At 42.7% G+C, this 24,403-nt stretch overlaps 3 protein-coding genes across 3 annotated transcripts; all 3 read left to right on the plus strand.

Annotated features, from left to right (window-relative positions):
- The first annotated feature begins 82 nt into the window (after positions 1-82).
- On the plus strand, positions 83-5,706 carry LOC136960069 (SIN3-HDAC complex-associated factor-like). Its single transcript, XM_067254398.1, is given in 7 exon segments — positions 83-193; positions 1,885-2,012; positions 2,439-2,538; positions 2,716-2,827; positions 3,003-3,153; positions 3,350-3,436; positions 3,438-5,706. Coding segments are annotated over 6 exon segments (807 nt in total). The 5' UTR covers positions 83-193; the 3' UTR covers positions 3,667-5,706.
- Positions 5,707-6,941: 1,235 nt separating this feature from the next.
- Positions 6,942-13,749, plus strand: caprin2 (caprin family member 2). Its single transcript, XM_067254508.1, has 20 exons — positions 6,942-7,032; positions 7,421-7,667; positions 7,819-7,881; positions 7,960-8,046; positions 8,583-8,821; positions 8,952-9,034; positions 9,178-9,309; positions 9,435-9,661; positions 9,749-9,793; positions 9,883-9,999; positions 10,103-10,187; positions 10,305-10,357; positions 10,476-10,580; positions 10,697-10,795; positions 10,892-11,022; positions 11,417-11,574; positions 11,667-11,849; positions 12,084-12,184; positions 12,326-12,392; positions 12,509-13,749. Exons 2-20 carry the CDS (start codon positions 7,434-7,436, stop codon positions 13,069-13,071), a joined length of 2,772 nt encoding a protein of 923 aa, XP_067110609.1. The 5' UTR covers positions 6,942-7,032; positions 7,421-7,433; the 3' UTR covers positions 13,072-13,749.
- A 5,292-nt stretch (positions 13,750-19,041) lies between these two features.
- Positions 19,042-23,265, plus strand: LOC136960522 (putative nuclease HARBI1). The gene is given in 11 exon segments (XM_067255033.1): positions 19,042-19,137; positions 19,250-19,468; positions 19,620-19,720; positions 19,869-19,954; positions 20,044-20,161; positions 20,489-20,576; positions 21,767-21,956; positions 22,067-22,179; positions 22,278-22,389; positions 22,875-23,228; positions 23,231-23,265. Coding segments are annotated over 11 exon segments (1,512 nt in total).
- The last annotated feature ends 1,138 nt before the right edge of the window (positions 23,266-24,403 follow it).

Genomic DNA, 24,403 nt, shown 5'->3' on the forward strand with positions numbered 1-24,403 from the left:
CTTTGATTGAAGAAAATCAGAAAATGGTGGTTTAGCGTTCTGCGCACGCGCATACCTCTACTACTGGCACATTGGAAGTAGACTACGACTGGTAACATCTCAATAGTGTGTCGACGGTGTTGTTAAATGAGATTTACTGCCTACGACGAACTCAGCCTTTCAAGTCAATAACCACATTTGTGAATAACAAAAGGTAAGAATAAAACTGCAATACGCGGAATTTAAACTGTCTCGATGTCAATCTCTACACTGATGATTGGAAGTTAGACTATTTTAGTATTTTTTATAACTTTAAAAGCCTACGAAAACCGTTTGTTTAGTCAACACCTTGCACGTCCTTCATTGCATATGTAACTTTCGTTACTTTCGTTTCTAGTTAGATGTCCATAGCGTCATATAAAGGCCTACTATTACCTGTTCATTGGAATGTCTTTTGTAACGACACTGTTTAAACGTCCGCTTGTTAACCTCGGTGTTGGGTGTCTGTCTGCACAGTGACAGTGCTTTCATTTCTTGGGACGGGAGTCTTTTAAAGCCATTTTTTAAAGTGGAATTTTGTATTTTTTAAACCGTGTTGTTCGGAATGTTTACTGAAATTAACTAGATGGTGAGCCTTCGTCGGCAGTGCGTAAAGTCGTGCATATTGGCTCGACAAAGTTAAAAGCTACCTGGACTGAGCCGTAAAAGACGAATGTAATATTTCAGAGTAGGAATTTGACGTGTGTGTGTGATCTGCTTCAAAGCATTGAGGGACATGTCAACTGCAGTAGTCTTTAGCAGTGAAATGTTTGACCGACTAGTTCCCTTAGGGTGGACTTTTTTCATTTGGCAGGCAGCTCTAGATATGATTGGGTTTTGCATAGTTTGATTCGATTTTGGTTTCCGAAATTGAATCGACTGAAAGCCTCGGGCAAAATTGCTAATTGCTAAACGAGGTGAGTAGGCTAAATCAAAATGCCTGTATGAGGTTTAACAAGGGTTCTGACAAAATTGCGGCGAATTCTTGTTGACGATAGGCTAGATGCCGGAGTCTTCCTTCTATCTCCGGAGACGAGCCCCCAGCACTCCACAACCGTGAATCTTGAAGACAAACACTCGAAAAACCGGTGTTTGTAGCCTATCGTTATTCTAGGATGCAAAATCCAACAAGTTAAGTAGCCCATGCTTTCCTGCCTCTTTTGATGAGTCTACATCGCCCCATTTATTATGAAAATAATACATTTAGTCATTTAGCAGACGCTCTTATCCAGAGCTCATAATAGAATAGGTTAATTCTCTATTGTTTTAATCAACAATCATATTACTGTGAAAAATAAACAAGTCGTCGATAATGCCGCAAATCTTCCATACCGACCACATGGTTTCTCTTGCATCAGGACCACGGTTACGTAACATCGTCGGTAACATCTCCAGGCCGTGCTGTTCCCATCCCACTAACGCTGTGACGTATAACCCAGTTCCCCGCTCTTTTATGTCTGAGTCAAGCCAGGCAAAAGGGGCTAGTCTCAAAAGCCTGTGACGCTGTTGTGCACATAACATACATGCTTTTGCTCACAGTATAATTCCATCACCGCCCTATGGAAAAACACAGAATTAACAGATTAACTTTAAAATGGCAGCACCATAATCTATCAATCAGCTCAGACAATCTTTGAATTTGCACCAATGTCCTTCATAGGGACACCATGAGAGAGACACTATAATTTTCTATTCAAGGCTCCCATTTAAGTATTCATTTCATTGGTCAAAGCTTTCCACAGAGCTATCTACAATTATCCCCCTTTACACCATAGTTTATTTTCACAGTGAATCAGATTGAAATTGTCAGTCACCAGAAAGCAGACTATTTGATTATATCATTGTGTGTTCCTGTCTCACGTCTAGATGTTTGGCTTCCACAAGCCGAAGATGTACAGGAGTACAGACGGCTGCTGCATATGTCGGGCCAAGTCCTCCAGCTCTCGCTTCACCGACAGCCAGCGCTACGAGGGGGACTTCCAGAGCTGCTTTCGGTGAGTTGTCCACTGCTATCGACGTAGGTGTCAGCCCCCTCTGTAACCTAGAGGGGTGGGTGAGGCTTTGGATATGCAGTGAGCTTGCATGGACTTCCTCTGTCGAGAGGACTGCATTCATCCACCGTTCCATCCACCGAGTCCACTTTCACATTGCATGTGTCTGTCTCCACGCTGCCTAGCTTGCGCTGTTGTCCACTGCCATGGTTACCAACGACGTGAGTCAGCATGAGGAGAGGGGAGGCTGAGAATAGTTAATAGTCACCCCCAGAGGAGAGATATTAATAATAGGTCAGGGTTTTCAGCGTGTCAATCTCACATACGCGAATGCTAGACTTCCACTCCTGCTCTCGCTTCTGCACTTTTTATTTTGTGCTTAAAAGTCCCTCTATTGTTTCTCCCTCCTTTTTCCGCTGTCTGTCGTAGGCTGGGAGAGGTGCGGTGTGGGGAGATCTGCAATGCCTGCGTCCTCCTGGTGAAAAGATGGAAGAAGCTTCCGGCAGGTTCCAAGAAGAACTGGAACCATGTAAGGACCTGCTACAGAACAGGGCACTAAACACACCATCAAATATCCATGTTGTAAGGAGTTCAACAGGACAACGTAAAAGGGTTCATGAGCAGGTGCCTGTTACTGTGGAAACGGGTAACATCACACTTAGATCACCAACCCCCCCCCCCCCAACCCTGCTGTGCTTTGTTTCAGGTCGTCGACGCCAAGGGCGGCCCTAGCGTCAAGACCAATGTGAAATTCAGGCAAATGAAGAAGGTGAGGCCAAGCCAGATCAGCCGAGTGCAGAGCGAGCTGAAGAGACACAGTAAGGAGCAACTGTCAGGGCAGACACTGCCTTCAGCTAAGCACCCTGAAGCAGCACAGTCTTTAGTTGTTACCTGCAGATCGGCACATTTCTGTCATTTGTCTTAAGTTACGCTTTTTTATCTACCCAAGTAGGCTTCTCATTGGTGGTTGTCACGGTTTGCCCCACCCCACAGACTCGGATGCTCACAGCACCACCTCCAGTGCCTCGCCGGCCCAGTCTCCCACCTACAGCAACCAATCGGATGAGGGCTCAGACAGCGAACTCTCGCCTGACTCCGCCTGCTCTCCTGTCTTCTCCTTCCTGGACCTGACCTACTGGAAAAGGTGACGCCTAGTCTAACTGTACCTGAGATTAACTCCTACGTAGTTTAATCTCTACCTGTTCCATCTTGGATATTGCAGTTTCCCATGCTCAACTCAAAAACCCTGTTTTCGTGGTTCTTAGTATTTTGACTCCCTTGGTGTATTTAGTTGTTTGGACACAAGTGTTTAGTTGACCATGTTCATCCCCTTGTTGCAGACGGAAGGTGTGCTGTGGCATTATCTACAAGGGCCGCTACGGGGAGGTCCTGATAGACCCCCACCTCTACAAGCCCTGCTGCCAGAAAAAACAAGAGCGCGAGGAGGAGGAGGAGGAGGAGGACGGGCAGGGTAGAGGAGATAAGGCAGCGATTACCCAGCTGCCTGACAGCCCCCCATCCCCCCCCGGTGGAAAAAGAGGGAGAGGGGGGGAGCTGGGGGCAGGGTAGTGGTGATGACAACATTGTCACTGGCAAAGAGACAAAAAATTCACGTGAAAGTCTGCGTTTCTCTGATACCTGCATGAGCTCCAAATAAGGCTGTCTTCATGGCCTTGTTTTCTAATCAAGACCTACTGGAACTGTATTATTCCATTTTTTTTTGTTATTTATTGTTCTCTACCAGAAATAAGCTATTTGTTCCATCTCTGCCTGTTTAACTTAATGTACCTGACCCTCTTAATAGCCACTATCCAATATATCCAATGCTTGATGCCACTAAAGCTGCATGCACAAACTAAGACCTCTAGAACTGTACCTTTTACATCTAGGATTGAGCCATAGCCTAGAGAACAGCCTTCCACTGCCTGACTTGTCCTCTCCCAGGTCCATACACACACTCGCTACGTCTTTTATTTTTCTTCATTGTTTTTGAATCCTGAGTGCTACCGGATGGGTGAAACCAAAAAGACCCTGAGCTTTTGTTTAGTAACACATAATGACATAGCCTCAAGGAGGAGGGGGGGGAGGGTTGGGAAAAGCATAATGCATTTCAAAACCGTTTATTCTAGTTCTCACTGTCATGGCAGCTTTAATGTGCCCAGTGTCACGTCTGCCCTGTGTTTGTGTCTGTGGAGGGAACACACCGTTTCCTGTACATGTGTTGTGAGAATATAGAGTGTTAATGGGAAAACTAAGGAATCTTATCGTATTAACTTGTTAAATGTGTATTCACAAAGCACATTCACAGCACACAAAGCCCCCCCCTCCTTGTGTCCTTTGCTAGTTGTGTTCTCTTAAAGTCTGGTCTAGGAGCATCTCCCATTCTCACACAAACCTTAATAAGCTAAAATCATCAACGGTCTTTAGACCTGCTCTTTCAGGAGCTTCCTATCTCCATCCATGGATCATCTTGATTTGTTATCACGGCCCCCCTACACCAAACAGGAATCAGAACTTGTGGTTCTGACCCACCAGTTCTCTGTGGGTCTGTTTCTATTCTGTTTGCATGAAAACTGCATGTTGTCTCTTGGTATAACACAGTTTAACTTAGATCAATCCATTCAAGTAAGATACTGTAAAGTTTGAATATATATGTTTGTATATAGGTGATTAAAGGAAAAGAAAACACTTAATGATTAATTCACAAAATATGTTCCTCTGATTGTACTGTGTCCCACAGCTGTCATTGCCAATAATAGATATAGGAGGAGCTGGAGCTGGCTCTGCTTATTTATGCTGATTTCCTCTTCCAAACAGGAAATGTGTTTACTCTATCTAACCCTGTATGTACAGGGGGCCATAGAACATCTATTGTCTACTTTTGCCATGTAGATTATTCACTGTAGTGACTGTCATTTATTTATAAATAGGTTACTAATAGCCACGCTAAAACATTTTCTGTACTTTTTGTATTTGTTATTCTATTACGAAAGAAACTATTTTAATTTCCTACCGCTAGGGTGTGCAAAGCTGCATGAACACTGACAAATTAAACCTCAACTACATTTCTGTACAGTACATTTCCGTTGTGTTTATATACCACACTCTACATTGTTTAGCACTATATGATGGCAGCTTTTGGAGAATTTAAGCTTTAGTTTAGCTTTTTTTTTACTCTCTAGCATGTCTGAAATAAGTTATGGGTACGAACTGAGACTCCCTTTAAATGTATATATCATATACTCACGAGTCTTGTTAATTGCCAAATATTTACTGTTATTTATTTTGTCAATGTACTTTGTCCTTTTTTACACGTCTTTTTTTCTCTACTAAAACTATGTGTTGAAATGTATTCAGGAGAAACTTATTTAGTTGACGGGCCTCAACCAGCTGATGATGTAAACTGCTGCCAGAAACTGTAGTTGTATTGATTGTAGCCTATTAAAGTTTGGAGTTAGATGCATATTTTTTCAGAAGTGTTATGCAACCAAACTTGAGGCCTCTTATTTTCTCCGGAGATGATGGGTAGAGACTGCGGACGTAGACTGTGCTTGTTTCTCCTTAGTCGTGCTATTAGCATGTACGATAAAAAAGTACTGAACTGTGTCTGTCTAGAAAGGGGCAGATTTTAGAGGGACATTTTGTATTTTTCTACACTAATTTTTACTTGATAAATAAATGTCAGATGTGAAGTTTCCTTACAGTGTGTCATTGTTTTTTTAATTATTATTATTATTTGAAATGCTCCGATGGTTTTCATTTTTCAACAATTACGAGTCTCAAATTATGAATTATGTATTAGTGCACAGTATACTGAAAGTATCCACATTATATTGTCGTTCTGTTAGCTAGCCAGCATTTCATCCATAAAGAAAACCCATAAGAAATCCTTTCGAAAGCAGTTGATTTATATGCAGTCAGCACTGCTAACCTGGCCATATCGGTCATAAAAGCGAATTATAGGGTACCAAAACATATTTGTGAATTGCCAATTGAAAGGTTGTCCAGCAAGTGATGATATAGCAACGAAAATAAAATCCCTGTTGTCCTTCTAGGCTAAACCGTTGTGACTATAGTACAGAGCCACTACACATCAACAAATGTAGAATAACCTTTCCAGCAACACAAACCATCCACTTTATATATCGTCTTTCTCTTAGTTACCTAACCAGTATTTTATCAGTAAAATAGTGTTGGATTTTCTGTATTGCACTGACATAAATAATAGGCTATTGTTCCTGATTTATGCCTGTTTTCGGATTGCTAAATCCATATCGTTTCGGCTCGCGAGAGTTAGTTTAGTGCAGACCAGTCAACTCAAGATGGCTGAGTCCGGAGCGAGGACAGCAAGCCAAACTGGTGGGGAGTTATTTTATGAAAATGTCAAAATGCATATCGGAACAATGTCAATCGCGGCATTGCACTCCGTTGGATTATTAAAAGGACACCTGCAAAATATGAACTTTGCAGAATGGCCGGTTCTTGAGATGATCGTGGGAAACTAATCCAATTCTAATTTGTACACACACAGATACAGAGATTCTTGGCATGAATAGAGCTGAGCTGCTTAGTTTTTCCGGCCCACGGCTGTTAATAGCATAAACACCAGTGGACTTTTTGTTGTTGTCTGAAACGCATATCCTAGATATTGATTGTATTAGAAAAAGTAAGGTCATTTTTCTTGCATCATTAGTAAAGCGGTGCGGTGTGAGAAGACATGGGTCAGGCTGCTACTAGGTGTGGACGGGTGCAGCGTCCGCGCCGCACAGCGCCGCTCTCCACAGCAGATGCCCAGCAAGATGACGTCACGTTCATTTCTGCACCCCCACCGCCAGAACATTTGAGAGTGGAAACAGGGTATATAAGGTATGAGTTGGTTTAGGGTTTGCCCTGTGTAATCTAACATTACGTTAGGTCGGTCTGGGAAAAGGGCAGTTAGCTTTCGATTTTGGATGTCAAGCACCTGCACTCAGGATTTGCTCTAGCAAAATCTTTATCGCGCACAACAAGCCAAAGGCACGAGGTAGGTTTCCTGTTTCATCAATGTGGAAATTATTATGAAAAAGAGCGTAGTTTGTTCTAGTATGTTTTAAAATGCTCACATCGTTAGAATTTATTTGCGCGTGAAAAAATCAGTCGGCAGCCAAACTCGCGTACATTGTGAGCGTTTCTCTGCGTTGATAAGAAAATAATCCCTCAGTAGTTTTGCCAGTGTGAAACGTGCGGTTATGGAAATGTTTTTTGTCAGGTTTCATAAGAGTATCACAACATAGCCTCTAGTGTTCTGTTGGCGATAAATGCACTGTCATGCATCTGACCGTAGCCCAAGACGCTTCTTGATAATCTGCGTACCAGAACTTGTCACTGCATCCTTAAAGATAATATTGTGTCATTTTGATCTACTCTATCAGGAAAGAGCTAAACATGGTGCAGCTGTCTCCATCCCCAGTCCTGGATGTCTCAGCTTCATCAGAATGCTCTAAAGCAGGCCTGGCAAGCCATAAGGCTGGTAGCCCCAAGATGGGTTCTACTGGCAGGCTGAAAACACTCCAGATGGACCTGGAGGCCTCCAACACCATCTACCAGGGCTATGACCGCTACATAGAGGATGGACTCATCTGCCTCAAACACAAGATCCGCAACATAGAGAAAAAAAAGGTAGGGTGGAGAGGAGGGGTTGGATGGATAGATGACTGGATGGATGTATAAGTGGAGGTGGATGGGTCTAGGAATGATTGTTTCTATTTTTATGAGCAATCCGGTAGTTGCATAACAATTTTAAAAGTTCAACTTAATCTTTTGTTTACAGATTAAACTGGAAGACTATTTAAACCGCTTAAAACAAGGCGAAACTCTCAATAAAGACCAACTCGTAAGAAAAGTATCTTTCATACAAATGCCAGTAATTGTGTGGACGACGTAACTCATGGTTGGTGCATGTCTTCCACAGGACGCAGTGGAGAAGTACGACGAGATAATCCACAACCTGTCGTTTGCACAGCAGCTGCATAAGACCTTGGATGGCCTAACACAAGATGTAAGCCTTCCTGGGCCTGTTTAGGGGTCATTAACATGAGAAACCTGCCATTCTCTAAGTTATTAAACAACATCCTTTTCCATTGTCCCCTCTGCGTTTAAGTTTGGCGGAGGCTAGGTAGAATTTAGAAGCTATAGATTCCATTGGTAGGTCTATGATGGTTTATGCTGGTGTGCTACTAAACTCTTAGTCATTTCATATGGTTCAAGGGAGGCCTGTAAACTAAGGCTGAGAGGGCTCAGTGGATTCCAGTCTGTTAGAATTGGAATCCTGCGGTTCTAGCGTGCCTCCAAGGGTTGGCAAGTCGCTGTTAGGTTCAATGAGGTGAGGCTGTACACACGGGCATTTCTGTCACCGTTACATAGACGTCATTGGAACATTTTCCTTGCCAAGCGAGTGACGAGACACTACGGTAGAGCGTAGATGGGGATGTCTGAATTTATTTACATCAAATTTAGAGAGCCATCTTAAATTTGTTAGACCATGCAGGCTGAAGATGTGGGTTTGGAACTGGGCCCTTTGTCATCCACTTGCAGCTGCTGAGGGCCCAGAGGAAAGCGGTGAGGAAGGAGCAGGTGGCCAAAGTGGAGGCTGATCGGAGACTGCTTTGCACCGTTCTGCAAGTGCGGCACCTCCTCCTGAGCCTGCAGCACGAGCACATCAGGAACGACCTCCTATCCGGCCTCAACCTTGCCCCCCACCTTCCTGCCCCTGAGTTGCAGAGCCTACTCGATCTCGCCGCACTGCTGGGTGTTAAGAGGGATGAACAATTGAGGTGATTTTAGTTCTTTTTTTTATTGAACCCACTATATATCCTCACATTTTTTCCCCCATGAATGCAATGCGCTTTTCTCACCTCTTGGCATTGTGAGTAAATTGATGTACCTTTCTACTGTGGGTCATAGTTTGGAGAATCAGATGGAGAGGGCAGCTATAGTCTACCTGGACCTGATGGAGGGCGGAGACAAACCAGTGGCTGGTTCCACCTGTGAGTGTGACCACCTCCTGTACCTCCACCCACCAGCACAGATGCTAAACCTCTAGTCTCTGATGTCCTGAAATTAGTAAGAGAAGTAGATGTTCTGTAATCTGTCATGACATCTGTTATGACATCTGTTACAATATTTCTAGACAAGATACTGAAGGAGCAGCTCCACAGGCTGTTGCATTGTGGGTACTTTGATCTTGTCGCAACTCCTCCTGTGACCAGTCTGATAGTAATGGAAGCTCCCATGGTCAAGAAGGCATCCGACAGCATCTCTAGTAAGTGTTCAGTTGTGTAACTTTACATTTGAATAAACATTAATTTGCAGCCCTTTCAAAGCTCAACGAAAGTAATTCTTCAAATAGGTAGGTAAGAATATCTAACGCATATCTTGCGTACTCAGATTCTATCAAGGATTCCCAGTCTGACCCTGAACCCAAGACTTCTCCCACTCAGAACTGGAAGGTGGGGTTCCAGGCAACAAAGGAACAGGAACCTCCGGACTCATGGGATATGGAGTTTTCGGAAACGCCGGTCTCCCTTCAGTGTGCCATCCAGAAAACATGGAGAGGGGCTGCAGTATTCATCCCCAAAGTGCCGGTGACCATCAAGAAACAAGCTTCTAAACCAGTAAGTTGTTTTTCTTAAACTTAACCCTCTAAAATCAGAGTTCCAAGAATGTTGTTGTCTTAAGCTCCATATTTTCTATCTGTGCAGCAAAGAAAGAAGAAGAAATCTAAAGGGGAGCCGGGTACCAAAGCTGTAAGTGCAATCTTTTATCGAGATATAGGTTTCTTTCCATTTCCTGTACTGAAACAGTATGGACGGGTTTCTCTTCCTGTCTGGCACAGCAGACCTTCATAGAGGTTTACAACTCCCCACCTGCTCTCCCCAAGAACCCCACCCTGCGTGAGCAGCACCTGGAGGACCTGATGACCAAGATACGAGGATCCTTCAGCTTCCTGCAGGTGTGACAGGATGAATATACTTCTACACGTCAAATCTCTTTAAGAGGACAGGACAAGGCCATGGAAGGCAGTGTTGTTACATTTTATCCTCCATCTCCTCCAGGACTCTGACCTGGAGATCGAGAACTCCCCCACCAACGGGCACACTAGACTGGGCAGAAGGGCCTCTAGGTCCCCCTCTCCTCTGGGTACCAGAAAATATATTTTTAATGTTCAATCAGCCCCTTATATCTACTCAATTGTAGACATTAGGTCAAGTAGCAGATTGTATTAATCAGGACACTATCTTTTCTGTCCCTCAACAGCACAAAATGATCCAAAGAGCATCCCGGCAGAGGTCCTTCTCAAAACACTGCATGTAAGACCTTCAGGTTCTTGGTCTAACATTCAATTGGAAAAACAAGCCTTATATCACAATGGCATGATTCATTTCAGAAGTGTACGCCATGTTAATGTTCTTGTTCCCTCTTCTCCAGTCTACGCAGCCTGCAAGACTTCTAGAGCACAAAACCAGTCTGACCAATGGAGAGGAGTCTCTGAATGACTGTGACCTGGACCTCAACGTTCAAGATCTTGCTGATGTAACGACCATACCCACATGACTGTGTTTAGTTTGTTCATGTGGTTTTGTCCATTTTTACCCCCCCACCCCCTCTGTGTCATGTCTCCTCCTGCTCCATGTTGATGGCGTGTCCAGGAACCCCTGCATCTCCAGGACTGTGAGGTGTTTCCATCGCCACTGCTCTATCGGTGTGGCTCCTCCCTCTCCACCCTGGAGGAGAAAACCCGACCTCCGGTATGACTGCCAGGCGTCCTATCTCGCCTCCACTTGATATGTGTTTTATTTCCATTTCCTGAGTGTATGTCTATGTTCCCTCTCTTTCCTCGCCAGACACCTGTTCATAAGTCGGGAAAGCAGTCCCCCTCTAATGTTGGGACCTCTCAAACTCAGCCCTTCTCCACTCTCCCCGCCAGACGCACTAACGACATGGCCCCCCCAGCACCCTTCTACAACATGCACTCGGGGAGTCTGCACATCCAGTAGCCCACCCTGTCTCACAGATTATTTTTATTACAACTATCGTAGATTTTTGTGGAAATACTTTATTTTCCTGGTTAAAATCCCAAACCTCCCCCCTTTTTAACCCTTGTGTCATTCTGACCCATCAGTCATTGTGACCCACCGTCGTATTGCGACAACTTTACCGCATACAAAAACAAAGTGAATCATTTTCTTTTAACCGTTGGGCTGTCTCAGACCCCCCACATTGCGAAGGTTAAAATATTTTTTTTTTAATTTGTTTTCGTATTGGGTAAAATTGGGTAAACACAATGATGGTTCGTTATGAACCTTTGGGTCATGGACTCGAGGGCAGCACAAGGGTTAAATGATCTGTTGATTTGATGTGTTTGTACAGGTATTCAAGGTGAATGCCCCTTTGCCTCCCAATGGGGATGTGGACTACAATTGTAAAACCGGTGTGTTTGCTGAGGCCAGCAGCCTCCAATACATCACTGCCAGCACCCAGACTCCACCAGAGTTTGCTCTCCCTGAGGACGAACTCTTGCCACCAGGTAGAACCGTCCACCTCTCCATTCTACGGACCCTCCCTTTTCTGGCCATCTTTCATATGCCATTGTTTAACCACTGTGTTGTTTCCCACCAGCTTACCAGTCTGAGTATGTCATTGGGAATGGCGGACAGGTCTACCTGCCTCCCAGCCAAACAGGGAGCAACATGGGTTTAGCTGGCCAATCATACTACACTAGAGGATCTTCGAGAGGTATGGCACGTGGTGGCAAAGGGCAGGCACACTCCTCCTCCTTCCGCTCTGCAAGTGGGCCTCGAGGTATCTATCTACTCTTCTCCTGTGAACTTCTTTCCTCCTTTACTCCTTCCTTCCCTTCAGTCCTCTTCCTAGATCCTCCTTCCCCTGTCCTGCTGTTTGCCTCAGCAGCATCGTATTCTGAAGGGAAGACTTTGAATCTTTACCATAAATCTTCTCTCCCACGTTTCCCATATAGCCTCTGATGTGTTTCCTTTCCTCACTCTCACCCTGTCCTCCTCCTCTCTCAATCTCCAGGTGGCTTTGATTGGTACCGGTGTGGTGTGCGTTCCCCAAGAGGAGGCTTCATCCCGCATGCTCACCACAGGGATGCTGGGCCTTTCCCGTACGGAGCCAGGGTAAGGCACAGTTTACCAGATCACTGTGAAGCTGCTGTTGGGGTACAGTGAAGTCCTGGTTGTCTCGATTTTTGGCCATTTGTCTGGTGTTTTTGTATTTTTTATTAAATGTTTTGGTTTGTTTTATTTTTCTGCCATTAGGACAGTGGGTATCAGCATTGCTACAAGCATGGGGGAGGGCCAGGAGGAACAAAGCACAACTCAAGCGGTAGGTACCACATGGACTTCCCATTGGCTTACGGAGATGTAAGGGAAAACCTGACTGGCTGTGTTTTTGATAAGTTTCCTAACTGTTCTCTAATTGGTGCCCCTTTGCTCCAGCAGGATGGAGTGACTCCTCCCAAGTGAGCAGCCCTGACAGGGAGACCAACTTCACTCTGGTGGACTCCGCCCACGGAGACTCCCTCTCCGTCTCCACCATGGAGGTGCCGGTCACTCCTCAGGGCCACACCCTGCTCCCCATGCAATTGTACCCACTCCCCCAGCCCCTCCGTGTGGCCTTCACCTCTGCCCGCACCGTCAACTTTGCCCCCGGCACCCTGGACCAGCCCATTGCGTTTGACCTTCTGCACAGCAACCTGGGGGACATGTTTGACACCCAGCTGGGGCGCTTCACCTGCCCGGCCAACGGCACATATGTCTTCATCTTCCACATCCTCAAACTGGCTGTCAACGTCCCACTCTACATCAACCTGATGCGCAACGAAGAGGTGATGGTGTCGGCGTACGCCAACGATGGGGCGCCGGACCACGAGACTGCGAGCAACCACGCCATCCTGCCACTGTACCAGGGAGACCAAGTGTGGCTGAGGCTGCACCGCGGCGCCATTTATGGCAGCAGCTGGAAGTACAGCACCTTCTCAGGCTTCCTGCTTTACCAGGACTGAGCTGGGACCAGACCCTTCTGCTGTAACCACATGGAGAGGAGGAGAAGAGTATTGCTTTGCACTGAATGAAGACCGAAGACGTTCCCAATAACTGTCTTCCCAATGCCCTTCTCACATGGAGTCCAGCACCAATTCAGTTTAGAGCCATGTTTAACCTATTATAATTATGATCAACCAGTAACCTGCTTCTTGGAGTTGAGGATTTAACTCTTTGCTTCTTTAGCCCCAAGTGCCATGAATGAATGTCATCAATGTGAGATGTGATTGTTGTCTCCAAGTTTACTGTGACTGCTGTTGTTACTGTCACATGGCATTGTTATGTTCCAACTAGACCAATCTAATACAGTATTAGGGATTTGTGCCTTTTTTGTTTGTTCTCTGAATGAATCAATGACTGATCAAATCTGTTGAATGAGCAACGTGCAGGGTAAATGTGTAATGAATGGGAACTGACTAAACTTGACAATGCTAAGCACTAAAACCATTTGTTATTGCCTTGCTGTGGAATGGAAATGTTGGCCTAAAGTGTTAGGGTGGTGGGGTATGGTGACTGCACAGACCGTTTTTGTCTGACCGGCAAAGATGAATACTCTAAATAGAGGAGATGTGAAACAATCCCTCAATGTGCCTCCAATAAAAAAAGAATACATTAGCAGTCTAACAGATACTTGTTTTGTTGTTTTTCTACACCTTTTAAAAGGTTTTGTAATGGTTCATTTTAGTGTGTGTACAAGTAGAATGTTTTTTAACTTTTAGTTATGCCTCCCCTGGTAACAGTGGTAGCCGGAGACATAATTTTTCGGGTTGTACTTGCCTATGTCCAATTCTTGTGAACGCAACATCTAAGGAGTTCTTTATGGAAATCTAGAGAATATTTTACATTAGTCTTTTACACTGAGAACACAAGGGGAACAGATTTCCCTGGAGGCCTGAGGACAGTGGTTCCCCCCTGTATATTAGAGTGGCCATTTATAAAGCAATACAGTGATGCTGGTGATGTATGTTACTGTGATCATTATGTATAGCAAGTTTCATCTATACATCAGTCTTTTACACTGAGAACACAGGGGGAAGAGATTTCCATTGGGGAACAGATTTCCCTGGAGGCCTGGGAAAAAAAGTTTTGTAAGGTTGAAAAAAATAACAATATAAAAGGTTGAAAAAATGTACTGTACTCATCAATGATCTAAACCTATTTTTGGAAATAATTTCTTTTCAACATTTCAAAACTTTTTGTAGAAAATATTTTTCAAATATTTTACATTAGTCTTTTACACTGAGAACACAAAGGGAACAGATTTCCCTGGAGGCCTGAGGACAGTGGTTCCCCCCTGTATATTAGAGTGGCCATTTATAAAGCAATACAGCGATGCTGGTGATGTATGTTACTGTGATCATTATGTATAGCAAGTTTCATCTATACATCAGTCTTTTACACTGAGAACACAGGGGGAACAGATTTCCCTTGGGGAACAGATTTCCCTGGAGGCCTGGGAAAAAAGTTTTGTAAGGTTGAAAAAAATAACTATATAAAAGGTTGAAAAAATGTACTGTACTCATCAATGATGTAAACCTATTTTGGGAAATAATTTATTTTCAACATTTCAAAACTTTTTGTAGAAAATATTTTTCAAACATTTTACATTAGTCTTTTACACTGAGAACACAAGGGGAACAGATTTCCCTGGAGGCTTGAGGACAGTGGTTCCCACACAGTATATTAGAGTGGCCATTTATAAAGCAATACAGTCATGCTGGTGATATATGTTACTGTGATCATTATGTATAGCAAGTTTAATCTATACATCAGTCTTTTACACTGAGAACACAGGGGGAACAGATTTCCATTGGGGAACAGATTTCCCTGGAGGCCTGGGAAAAAAAGTTTTGTAAGGTTGAAAAAAATAACAAATGTAAAAGGTTGAAAAAATGTACTGTACTCATCAATGATGTAAACCTATTTTGGAAAATAATTTATTTTCAACATTTCAAAACTTTTTGTAGAAAATATTTTTCAAATATTTTACATTAGTCTTTTACACTGAGAACACAAGGGGAACAGATTTCCCTGGAGGCCTGAGGGCGTTGGTTCCCCCCCCCCCTGTGTATTAGAGTGGCCATTTATAAAGCAATACAGTGATGCTGGTGATGTATGTTACTGTGATCATTATGTTTAGCAAGTTTCATCTATACATCAGTCTTTTACACTGAGAATACAGGGGGAACAGATTTCCCTTGGGGTACAGATTTCCCTGGAGGCCTGGGAAAAAGGTTTTGTAAGGTTGAAAAAAATAACTATATAAAAGGCTGAAAAAATGTACTGTACTCATCAATGATCGAAACCTATTTTTGGAAATGATTTATTTTCAACATTTCAAAACTTTTTGTAGAAAATATTTTTCAAATATTTTACATTAGTCTTTTACACTGAGAACAAAAGGGGAACAGATTTCTCTGGAGGCCTGATGACAGTGGTTCCCCCCCCTGTATATTAGAGTGGCCATTTATAAAGCAATACAGTCATGCTGGTGATATATGTTACTGTGATCATTATGTATAGCAAGTTTGATCTATACATCAGTCTTTTACACTGAGAACACAGGGGGAACAGATTTCCATTGGGGAACAGATTTCCCTGGAGGCCTGGGAAAAAAGTTTTGTAAGGTTGAAAAAAATAACAAATTTAAAAGGTTGAAAAAATGTACTGTACTCATCGATGATGTAAACCTATTTTTGAAAATAATTTATTTTCAACATTTCAAAACTTTTTGTAGAAAATATTTTTCAAATATTTTACATTAGTCTTTTACACTGAGAACACAAGGGGAACAGATTTCCCTGGAGGCCTGAGGGCGTTGGTTCCCCCCCCCCCCCCCTGTGTATTAGAGTGGCCATTTATAAAGCTATACAGTGATGCTGGTGATGTATGTTACTGTGATCCTTATGTATAGCAAGTTTCATCTATACATCAGTGTTTTACACTGAGAACACAAGGGGAACAGATTTCCCTGGAGGCCTGAGGACAGCGGTTCCCCCCCTGTATATTAGAGTGTCCATTTATAAAGCAATACAGCGATGCTGGTGATGTATGTTACTGTGATCATTATGTATAGCAAGTTTCATCTATACATCAGTCTTTTACACTGAGAATACAGGGGGAACAGATTTCCCTTGGGGTACAGATTTCCCTGGAGGCCTGGGAAAAAGGTTTTGTAAGGTTGAAAAAAATAACTATATAAAAGGTTGAAAAAACGTACTGTACTCATCAATAATGTAAACCTATTTTTGAAAATAATTTATTTTCAACATTTCAAAACTTTTTGTAGAAAATATTTTTCAAATATTTTACATTAGTCTTTTACACCGAGAACAGAAGGGGAACAGATTTCCCTGGAGGCCTGAGGACAGTGGCTCCCCCCCTGTATATTGGAGTGGCCATTTATAAAGCAATACAGTGATGCTGGTGATATATGTTACTGTGATCATTATGTATAGCAAGTTTCATCTATACATCAGTCTTTTACACTGAGAACACAGGGGGAACAGATTTCCCTTGGGGAACAGATTTCTCTGGAGGCCTGGGAAAAAAGTTTTGTAAGGTTGAAAAAAATAAGATCTTTTGCTAGCGAAAATAATGATCTCAACTCTTTCAGAATAAGTAGGCTAGATAAAAACCAGGCCAAAGAGTATCTAATTGATACGAATTCATAGACAATCATGAGGATATATGTAGGCTACTGCGCTTATATCATGTACTATATATGTGTATATGCATGTAGGCCTATGTGTAAATCCCTCTTTGATTTCATTGACTGGGACATGGCCAGGGAATATGATGAATTGATTCATCAGCTGGTTAAGCGGCAAGTACACTTTTCTTACAGCAACGCATGCTGCGGCTTTGCCAATGTTTTCTGCATCGCCTATACTGCATAAAAATGTAGCCTATAGCCTACCTGACGCAAAAAAACCTCAAGGCTATGCAGTCTGAAGCACAGATAAAGTTTCAAGTAGCTTTATTGTCAATTTCTTCACATGTCAAGACATAAAAAGGACTCGATATGACGTTTCCCACTCTCCCACATTGAAACATATAAAAAGCACAGGCACAACAGATAAGACAAGACATTTCGTAAAACATAGCGTTACATATTCACATACAGCAGCATAAGCTCATAATAAAGCATAAAGCTTGCTGCAGCGTTGTGAGTCTTGCTGTTAAACATACTGTCAAATTATAATTACTGTTTGGAGAAAATGTCAACTTTGATGCGGTCATCTCACATCCATTTGATGTACTGTACTGTATTCAACTCGCTCCACAGGCTGCGGCCGTACTGTAGCCTAGTACTGTACTAGTAGCCTAGTTAACTATATGGCCGATACTTTTTTCGTGAAAATCTTGATATCGATTTTGGGACAGTGACATGGCTGGTTAGCTACAAAATCTTCTTGTCAAACATACTGTAAAATTATATTTACTGTTTGACAACCGTACACAATGTTATTGCCTTTGAATCTTGCTAGCATAACGTTAGCTTTCGGGCTAATAGCTCACTCAGCTGACGTTGACAATGGAACTATTTTTTTTCGTTGCGGAGGAACAATGGCGAAATAAACATGTTTTTAATCAATAACTTCGTGTTTAAATGTTATTTGGTTGACTATAAAATTGTTTTGTAAAAGCAATATAGTCCTGGCCTCCGGCCTCGTGGCTACGGCCGAACACCACCCGTGGGAATATCCCTTACCATCCCCACTCTCACTCCTACTATATTGCTTAATTAACCTTTGTTTACATGCCCTTACTTTATGACATCACTTCAGACTGTTGAACAGATTAAGAATGCATACTGACATTCCAGAAGTGGAGAAAGACATGCCCTTACTTTATTTTCTGAATGACAATTCAACATTCTCAGTTTATTTCAACTCTAATTTCAACGGTTGTGGATGATGGCAAAAAAGTAAGGGTTTGTCAAAACAATATAGTTTTGTAGGTATGTGTGTAATTAACATTAAAGTATACTTCGTTATAAAGTGTATGTGATAATTTAGATATCATGTTTTGTTTGTTTTCAAACGATACAGGACTTCAGGAAAGAAAGCCTCAGAGTCTGTACTCAAATTAGGGGATGTGGCTATAATAGTAAAGGCCTGTGAGATCTATCAGAAAGCCAAAGGTGAGAGTCAGTCTGTTAAAATAAATGATAGGATTTGTAGGAGCCGCATGTCAAGTAACTTCTATTTTCTGTATAGTTTAGTAGTTTTGTATTGTAGACCACTGTTTGTATTGTTCACTTCACTGATTGTATTGTTCACTTCACTGTCATTTTAGGTGTTGGTTTGGGTGGTAATGGTAGTGGTTTTAACTGATTGCATTTACCTGTTCACTTTATTTGGGAGTTAATCGAGAGAGGGGGTGAGCCTGGGAGTGAACGCTTTCTGTTGATCGCACTCACGCACGCCAATGCATGATTCGGTAACTGGTACTGTATCAGCTAAAGTGTTTGGTGGAAGAATAAATAGTAAAACGCATATCAAGAAGTGGAACTGGATTAATCTATGTGCGCGGCACAATGTTTTTCCCCTGGTGTTTAGTTCCACGTGGCCTTTTTATGGACTTCCTGCATAGGTCAATAGCCACTACAGGGTTATTTGTTTGTTTGTGTCATTGCCATTGGTGAACCAGTGGATGTCTTGTTTGTCCCCATGTCCTATTGTATCAATATAATGACAGATCTTCCCGTCATTATAATAGGTTTTCATTTGTCGTTGAGAGCATACTTGCATCTAAGGCTTTTTTGTTGTGCGTATACGTATGTTCCAGTTCATATGACAATTCAACTTGACCTTGAACCTGAGAATGTTCATCTAGTCTGTCCTCCTTTGTTTATATACTGTAGTGTTGGAGCTACAATTAAATACAAGGAAGTAAGTACTCTTATGTGTGATGTGCACAAAACAGTGATGGATTCTCAAGAAATATGGAACATTCTACGAGAAGAATCTGAGGCAAGACTGGCGAGGATGGAGATGTCGCACAGCTGGCACACTGTGATTGAGGTCGGTCTTCACAATGCTTCTGAGACAGAAGCCACTTGCCAAACAAACTTCCATCCCCAAATAATGTCAATGTCTGTCTCTCTTTCTGATTCTCTCTCTGTCTGGCCAACAGTCATTCAACGAGAGGATGGAGTGTAGGAAGCTACTGGAGCTGCAGGGAAGATCTCAAAGCCACCGGAGTCGAGTGGCCCTCATGTTCAAAGCCTCGGAAAGCAACCTCGACAGAACAGCTCTGCTTATGGCCAACAACCCCCTGCCAGACCTACACAGCCATTCAGAGGGGGACAGTCCCACCAAATACTTGGCTAGTGACATCCTAGCACAGCCAAAGGTTAACCAAGTATAATAGTTACTTCCCTCCCCCCCACACATACAATTTACCCTTGCCAATAAGACAGAGATCCCTTAAATGCTTCCTGTTTATTGTGAGTCTTCATTATTTTATGATTATAGTTTGGTCCCCTCCCCCCTGTTCTTTTTAGAGGCTGGCTTCCATTGGAGGCCCCCTGAAGGGTTTGCCTCCACTGATGAAACCTTCCAAAGTTCCACCCCAGAAACAGAAAAAGTTGAGCATATCGCAGAGGTCTGTACTGGGAAAGACTACATTTTAAGGTGATGTAGGGTGACAAAGAAAGCATATTAATTTATGAGTGAAATAGGCAGACTATGTACAACGTGGTAAAATGTTTTCCCACTCTACCCTTCTCTTTCCAAATTGTAATTAAATGCAGGGCTCTGTCAGAAGTGCCTACCAGTGTCTGTGTTCAGATTTCTGAGAACTGGTCAATGGTTTCAGACAAGGACATAGAAAAAGAAGGTATCTTACCAGTGATACTGATATTAGTGAATTCTGGAATCCAATTTAAGTGTTTGTTAGCTTTCCTGCACGTGTGTGTATGTGCCCAGAACTGACCCAAGACCGGGAGTTCAAAGATGAGAGCTGTGCACTCTGGGAGCCCCTAACCCTTTCTACCCTGCTGGAGACTTCAACCACCCTGACAGCACCTGGTCATGGAGCATTTCGGTATGGACAGAGTGCCTACTGGAAAGTGAAAAGCAGCTCTTAACTCTTAAGACACCTATAAACATTTACTAAGCAGGAAATTTTTTTTTTTTTTATGTTATTCTGTGATGATATCTAAGACACTCATATGGATGGTCTCATCTGTTACATTTCTTAAAGCATAAGCAGTCCCCACAACATCATGTAAAAGAATGTTTATTTGTTTTCACAGTAACTGAAAAGGCCCTGTCTTAATAAGGGGTATAACTGCAACACAAGTTATTCTGTGTGGACTATACTGCGGGGCGCAGTGTTTGAGCTAAATGAACTGATCCTCCCTTTTCATAGTTTTCAGTCACGTGACATCCGCGGTGACCTGGAGGGCAGAAAGCTGCTGGCAATGGCGGTTCACACCATTGAGACGCAGCAAAAGCCGGCAAATTTACCTTCCCAAGTTTCTTTGGATCACCTCTTAGCTAAAGAAAAGGAAAGATATGAACACAATCTGCAAGTGTTGGGCAATTGCGATCCATTTACAGCAAGCATATACCGCTAGGTTTTTATGTGATGACTATGTGATATCATTACTGTAAACTAGCTAACCCCTCTCTCTCTTAAACAACTGCTAATTATTCGGAAATTCAACGTTTCCTTACATTTTTACTTATTACAACCTCAATTCCAAAAAAGTTGGTATTCTGTGAAAAAAAGGACCAAATGAGTATGAAAAACCAATCAGTCTTAACACAAGCCTCAATTGTCTTTGTTTAACATTCAGTGGAATATCGGTGTAAAGGGATTTCCAAATCATTTAATTCCAAATACATTTTGAGTTTAGTTGCCTGGTTGTGTCTAACACTACAACCCAACTATTTAGCTAACTTTAACTCACTACGACCACTGCAAGGGGGTATTCCAAGTAGCGGGTTTAGTGAAAACTTTGAGTTGTTTAACCCTGAAAAGAGGCATACTCCGAGTTCCACGTTCCAGAAAGAGAGGTAACGAAACCTTTTGGTAAGTTGCCATGGTAACTTACGCTGTGAAACTAACCTGAGGTGCGTTTCCCGAAAGCGTCGTAAGCCTAAATTGATCGTAGAATTCATCGTAGGACGAATCTTAGTTTTACGGGCCGAAAAGACATCGTAGCTAAAGTGTGTCTTGAAAATTCGCAACTTTTGAATGTGCATAGATTAGCCTACTCCTTACAAGCATGTTTGGGAAACGCACGTAAGAAATATCGATGGTTTCGTTTTTTGCTCGATCGTTGCTACGATCCATCGTTATCGGGAAATGCAGCCCAGCTCGCTAGCAGGTTTTCTATGAAAAACTGTGTTTTCCTAGCAATCCCCACCCACTTTCGGATCTTGAAACAGTTTGCAGACATGGGGTGTCCTTTCCTGGGTCGGCCGATCGATTACGAGCGAAATGTAATTCGCTTAGCCTTACGCCAGGAGAGGATTTTAAGACCGCGATTGGATGTACTTTCATTCCCCGATGAATACCTACGCAAACGTTACCGTTTTTCATCACATTCAATAATTAATCTCACCAACATTCTCCATCCATACATTGCTTATGTAACACACCGTGGACGTGCTCTCAGAACAGACCAAATGATATTGCGTTGCTCTCCGTTTCTTTGCCAACGGGAGTTTCCTATACAACATTGGCGAAGCAGAACATCTTGGAAAAGCAACAGTCTGCCGAGCCATAAGAAAAGTGGCCCTGGCATTGAAAGGCCTACTGCAGACCTACGTAGTCTTTCCTGGGCACAAACCTCTAAGGACCATCAAAGAGGAATTTCACATGATTTCAGGTGACTGATGTAGCACACATTCAGTTTAAGTCAATAAAGAAATTTGAAATCATGTGAATGACAATGTTGCAATCTCAGACTGGGATGAGTAAATCCTTTCCATTTTGCAGGATTTCCCAATGTGATTGGCTGCATTGATGGCACCCACATCCCCATCATAGCTCCATCCATTAATGAAGGAGACTATGTGAATAGGAAGTCATTCCACAGCATTGATGTGCAAGTAGATTTACTGTCTTACAATAATAAAGACTACAATAATAAAGACTACAGCACAACTTTAAAATATTGCAGCTAATATCTCTTCTCTGCACTGACAAGATTATATGTGATGCAGCACATTTGATCTCAAATGTGGAGGCCAAATGGCCTGGCTCGGTACATGACTCAAGGATATATCGCGAGTCTACCCTGAGCAACAGAGTTGCAAATGGTAAGTTAAGCTTTGAACAAATAACATTCCCTTGTCTCCCTCATGTACCACACTCACAATCAGAATAAGAATGGGATTTATTCGCCATGGAAGTTTGCACAGACAAGGAATTTGCTTTGGCAGGAAGGTGCAAACAATAAACATATAGGGACCTAAACATTTAAATATGTGGACTATCTATACTAAGGGTACATAAACTAGCAGTACTAAGTGGGATTAGAATTAAATTAAATATACAATAAAATAAAATAAGTTGCCGTAAATTACAATACAAATATTACAAAAAATACAAATCTACAAGATACACTTTTGTAATGCAGTGCAAAAAGCAGTGTGTTTTAAGCAGGAAGTCATTAGAGTCAGTGTGGTCCCTTGGCCTTGTTGAAGAGGCCAACAGCGGAAGGGAAGAAACTGTTTTTGTGGCGTGAGGTATTGGTCCTGATGGACCGCAGCCTTCTGCCAATGTACCCACTATATACTTACAGGAGAGTTTCATGGCCACCTGCTTGGTGACAGAGGGTACCCATGCCAGCCCACTCTGATGACCCCTTACCATGACCCTGAGCCGGGCCCTCAGCAGTGGTACAATGTGGCCCACTGCAGGACTAGAGCCCGGGTGGAGATGACCATAGGCATTCTCAAAGCCCGGTTCCAGTGCCTACGTAGACTGAGGGTAAAACCAGAGAGGGCATGTGATATTATTGTGGCATGTGTTGTTCTTCATAATATTGCCACTATTAGAGGAGAGCAACACCCTGCCATACAAAACGACCCTGAGGACGACCATCCCCTCCAACCTGCAGATGTCCAAAATGGGAGAGAAGTCAGAGACATACTGTGCCGCACACACTTCCACCAACCCTGACACTGAAATAAACACATCATTACCATTTCATTTTGTCTTCTTTATTGCCTACAAATAGAAATGCAACAATTAATATTAATATATTGTTCTGACATTTAACACTCACTCACCTGTGACCATGCACCCACCCTGCAGCTGGTGTTCTAGCAATTCAATTTCTAGATCCGTCTTCTTTATCTTCCGCCCCAAATACACCATCTCTTGGTCAGGTTTCCCATTTGTTTTAACAAATGGAGTTTGTACAAGTCCATAACTGGTAACTGGGAATACATTAGGATGACATTAAATCCCAGTTCTACATACATAATTCACCTGCCATTTACTGAACATCTCACTGTCTGTAGCTGTGCTTTGGAGGTTGATGGACCCCTCTCCTGGCAAGGCTCATCCATGCTCTGTTCAACAGGATCAGACTGTGCATTTAGTTTTTACATTCATTACTCTCATCACTTCAGTGTACATTTTAAAATGACAATTACACCCAAGACTGTAAATAAAGTACATGGAGAGAGAACTATCATATATGTAGCTACCATATATGTAGGCCTCTGCAACCCCGTCTGTGGCAGCAGTCAATGTGTCCTCATCCTCATCATCATCATCCTGTGATGAAAGGTATTGTTTCAGGATAGTCACCATGCATAATTGGAGGCTTGCAGGAGGCTCAACAACTCGGATTACACCATCAGTGACTAGAAGTGGACCAGAGTGGAAAATGAAAACACATTCACACACATACTCGCACATACTTACATCTTATGTAGGCACTTGTGTCCTGTGGGGTGATTGGCTCTGATGAGCTTCCTCCAGGGATGCCTTCAGCCACTGGACGGCCAATGTTGTGGCTCAGAGCCAGCTCTTCTGCAGAGGTCAGAGGTGCTGGTGGTGGCCCTCCACCCGTTTTGCGTGCCTCTGCCTTTCTATTTGCTGAATTGAACTCAGTGTTAATTTAAGCAAGATATCAGGCGACAGGACATTGTGTGTTTCCGCCATAACAGGATAATATAGGCAATGAGGATATTCACGTTGTATGTCAAATATGATACCAAAGTGATGGAAGCTACAATCATAAACCTATAGGCCAAAAGGCTAAATATGCCTTACCTGTTTGTATTACGTTTTTATATTTCATTTTCAGTTGTTGCCAAG

Source organism: Osmerus mordax, chromosome 17, assembly GCF_038355195.1.
Source record: "Osmerus mordax isolate fOsmMor3 chromosome 17, fOsmMor3.pri, whole genome shotgun sequence".
Taxonomy (NCBI): Eukaryota; Metazoa; Chordata; class Actinopteri; order Osmeriformes; family Osmeridae; genus Osmerus; species Osmerus mordax.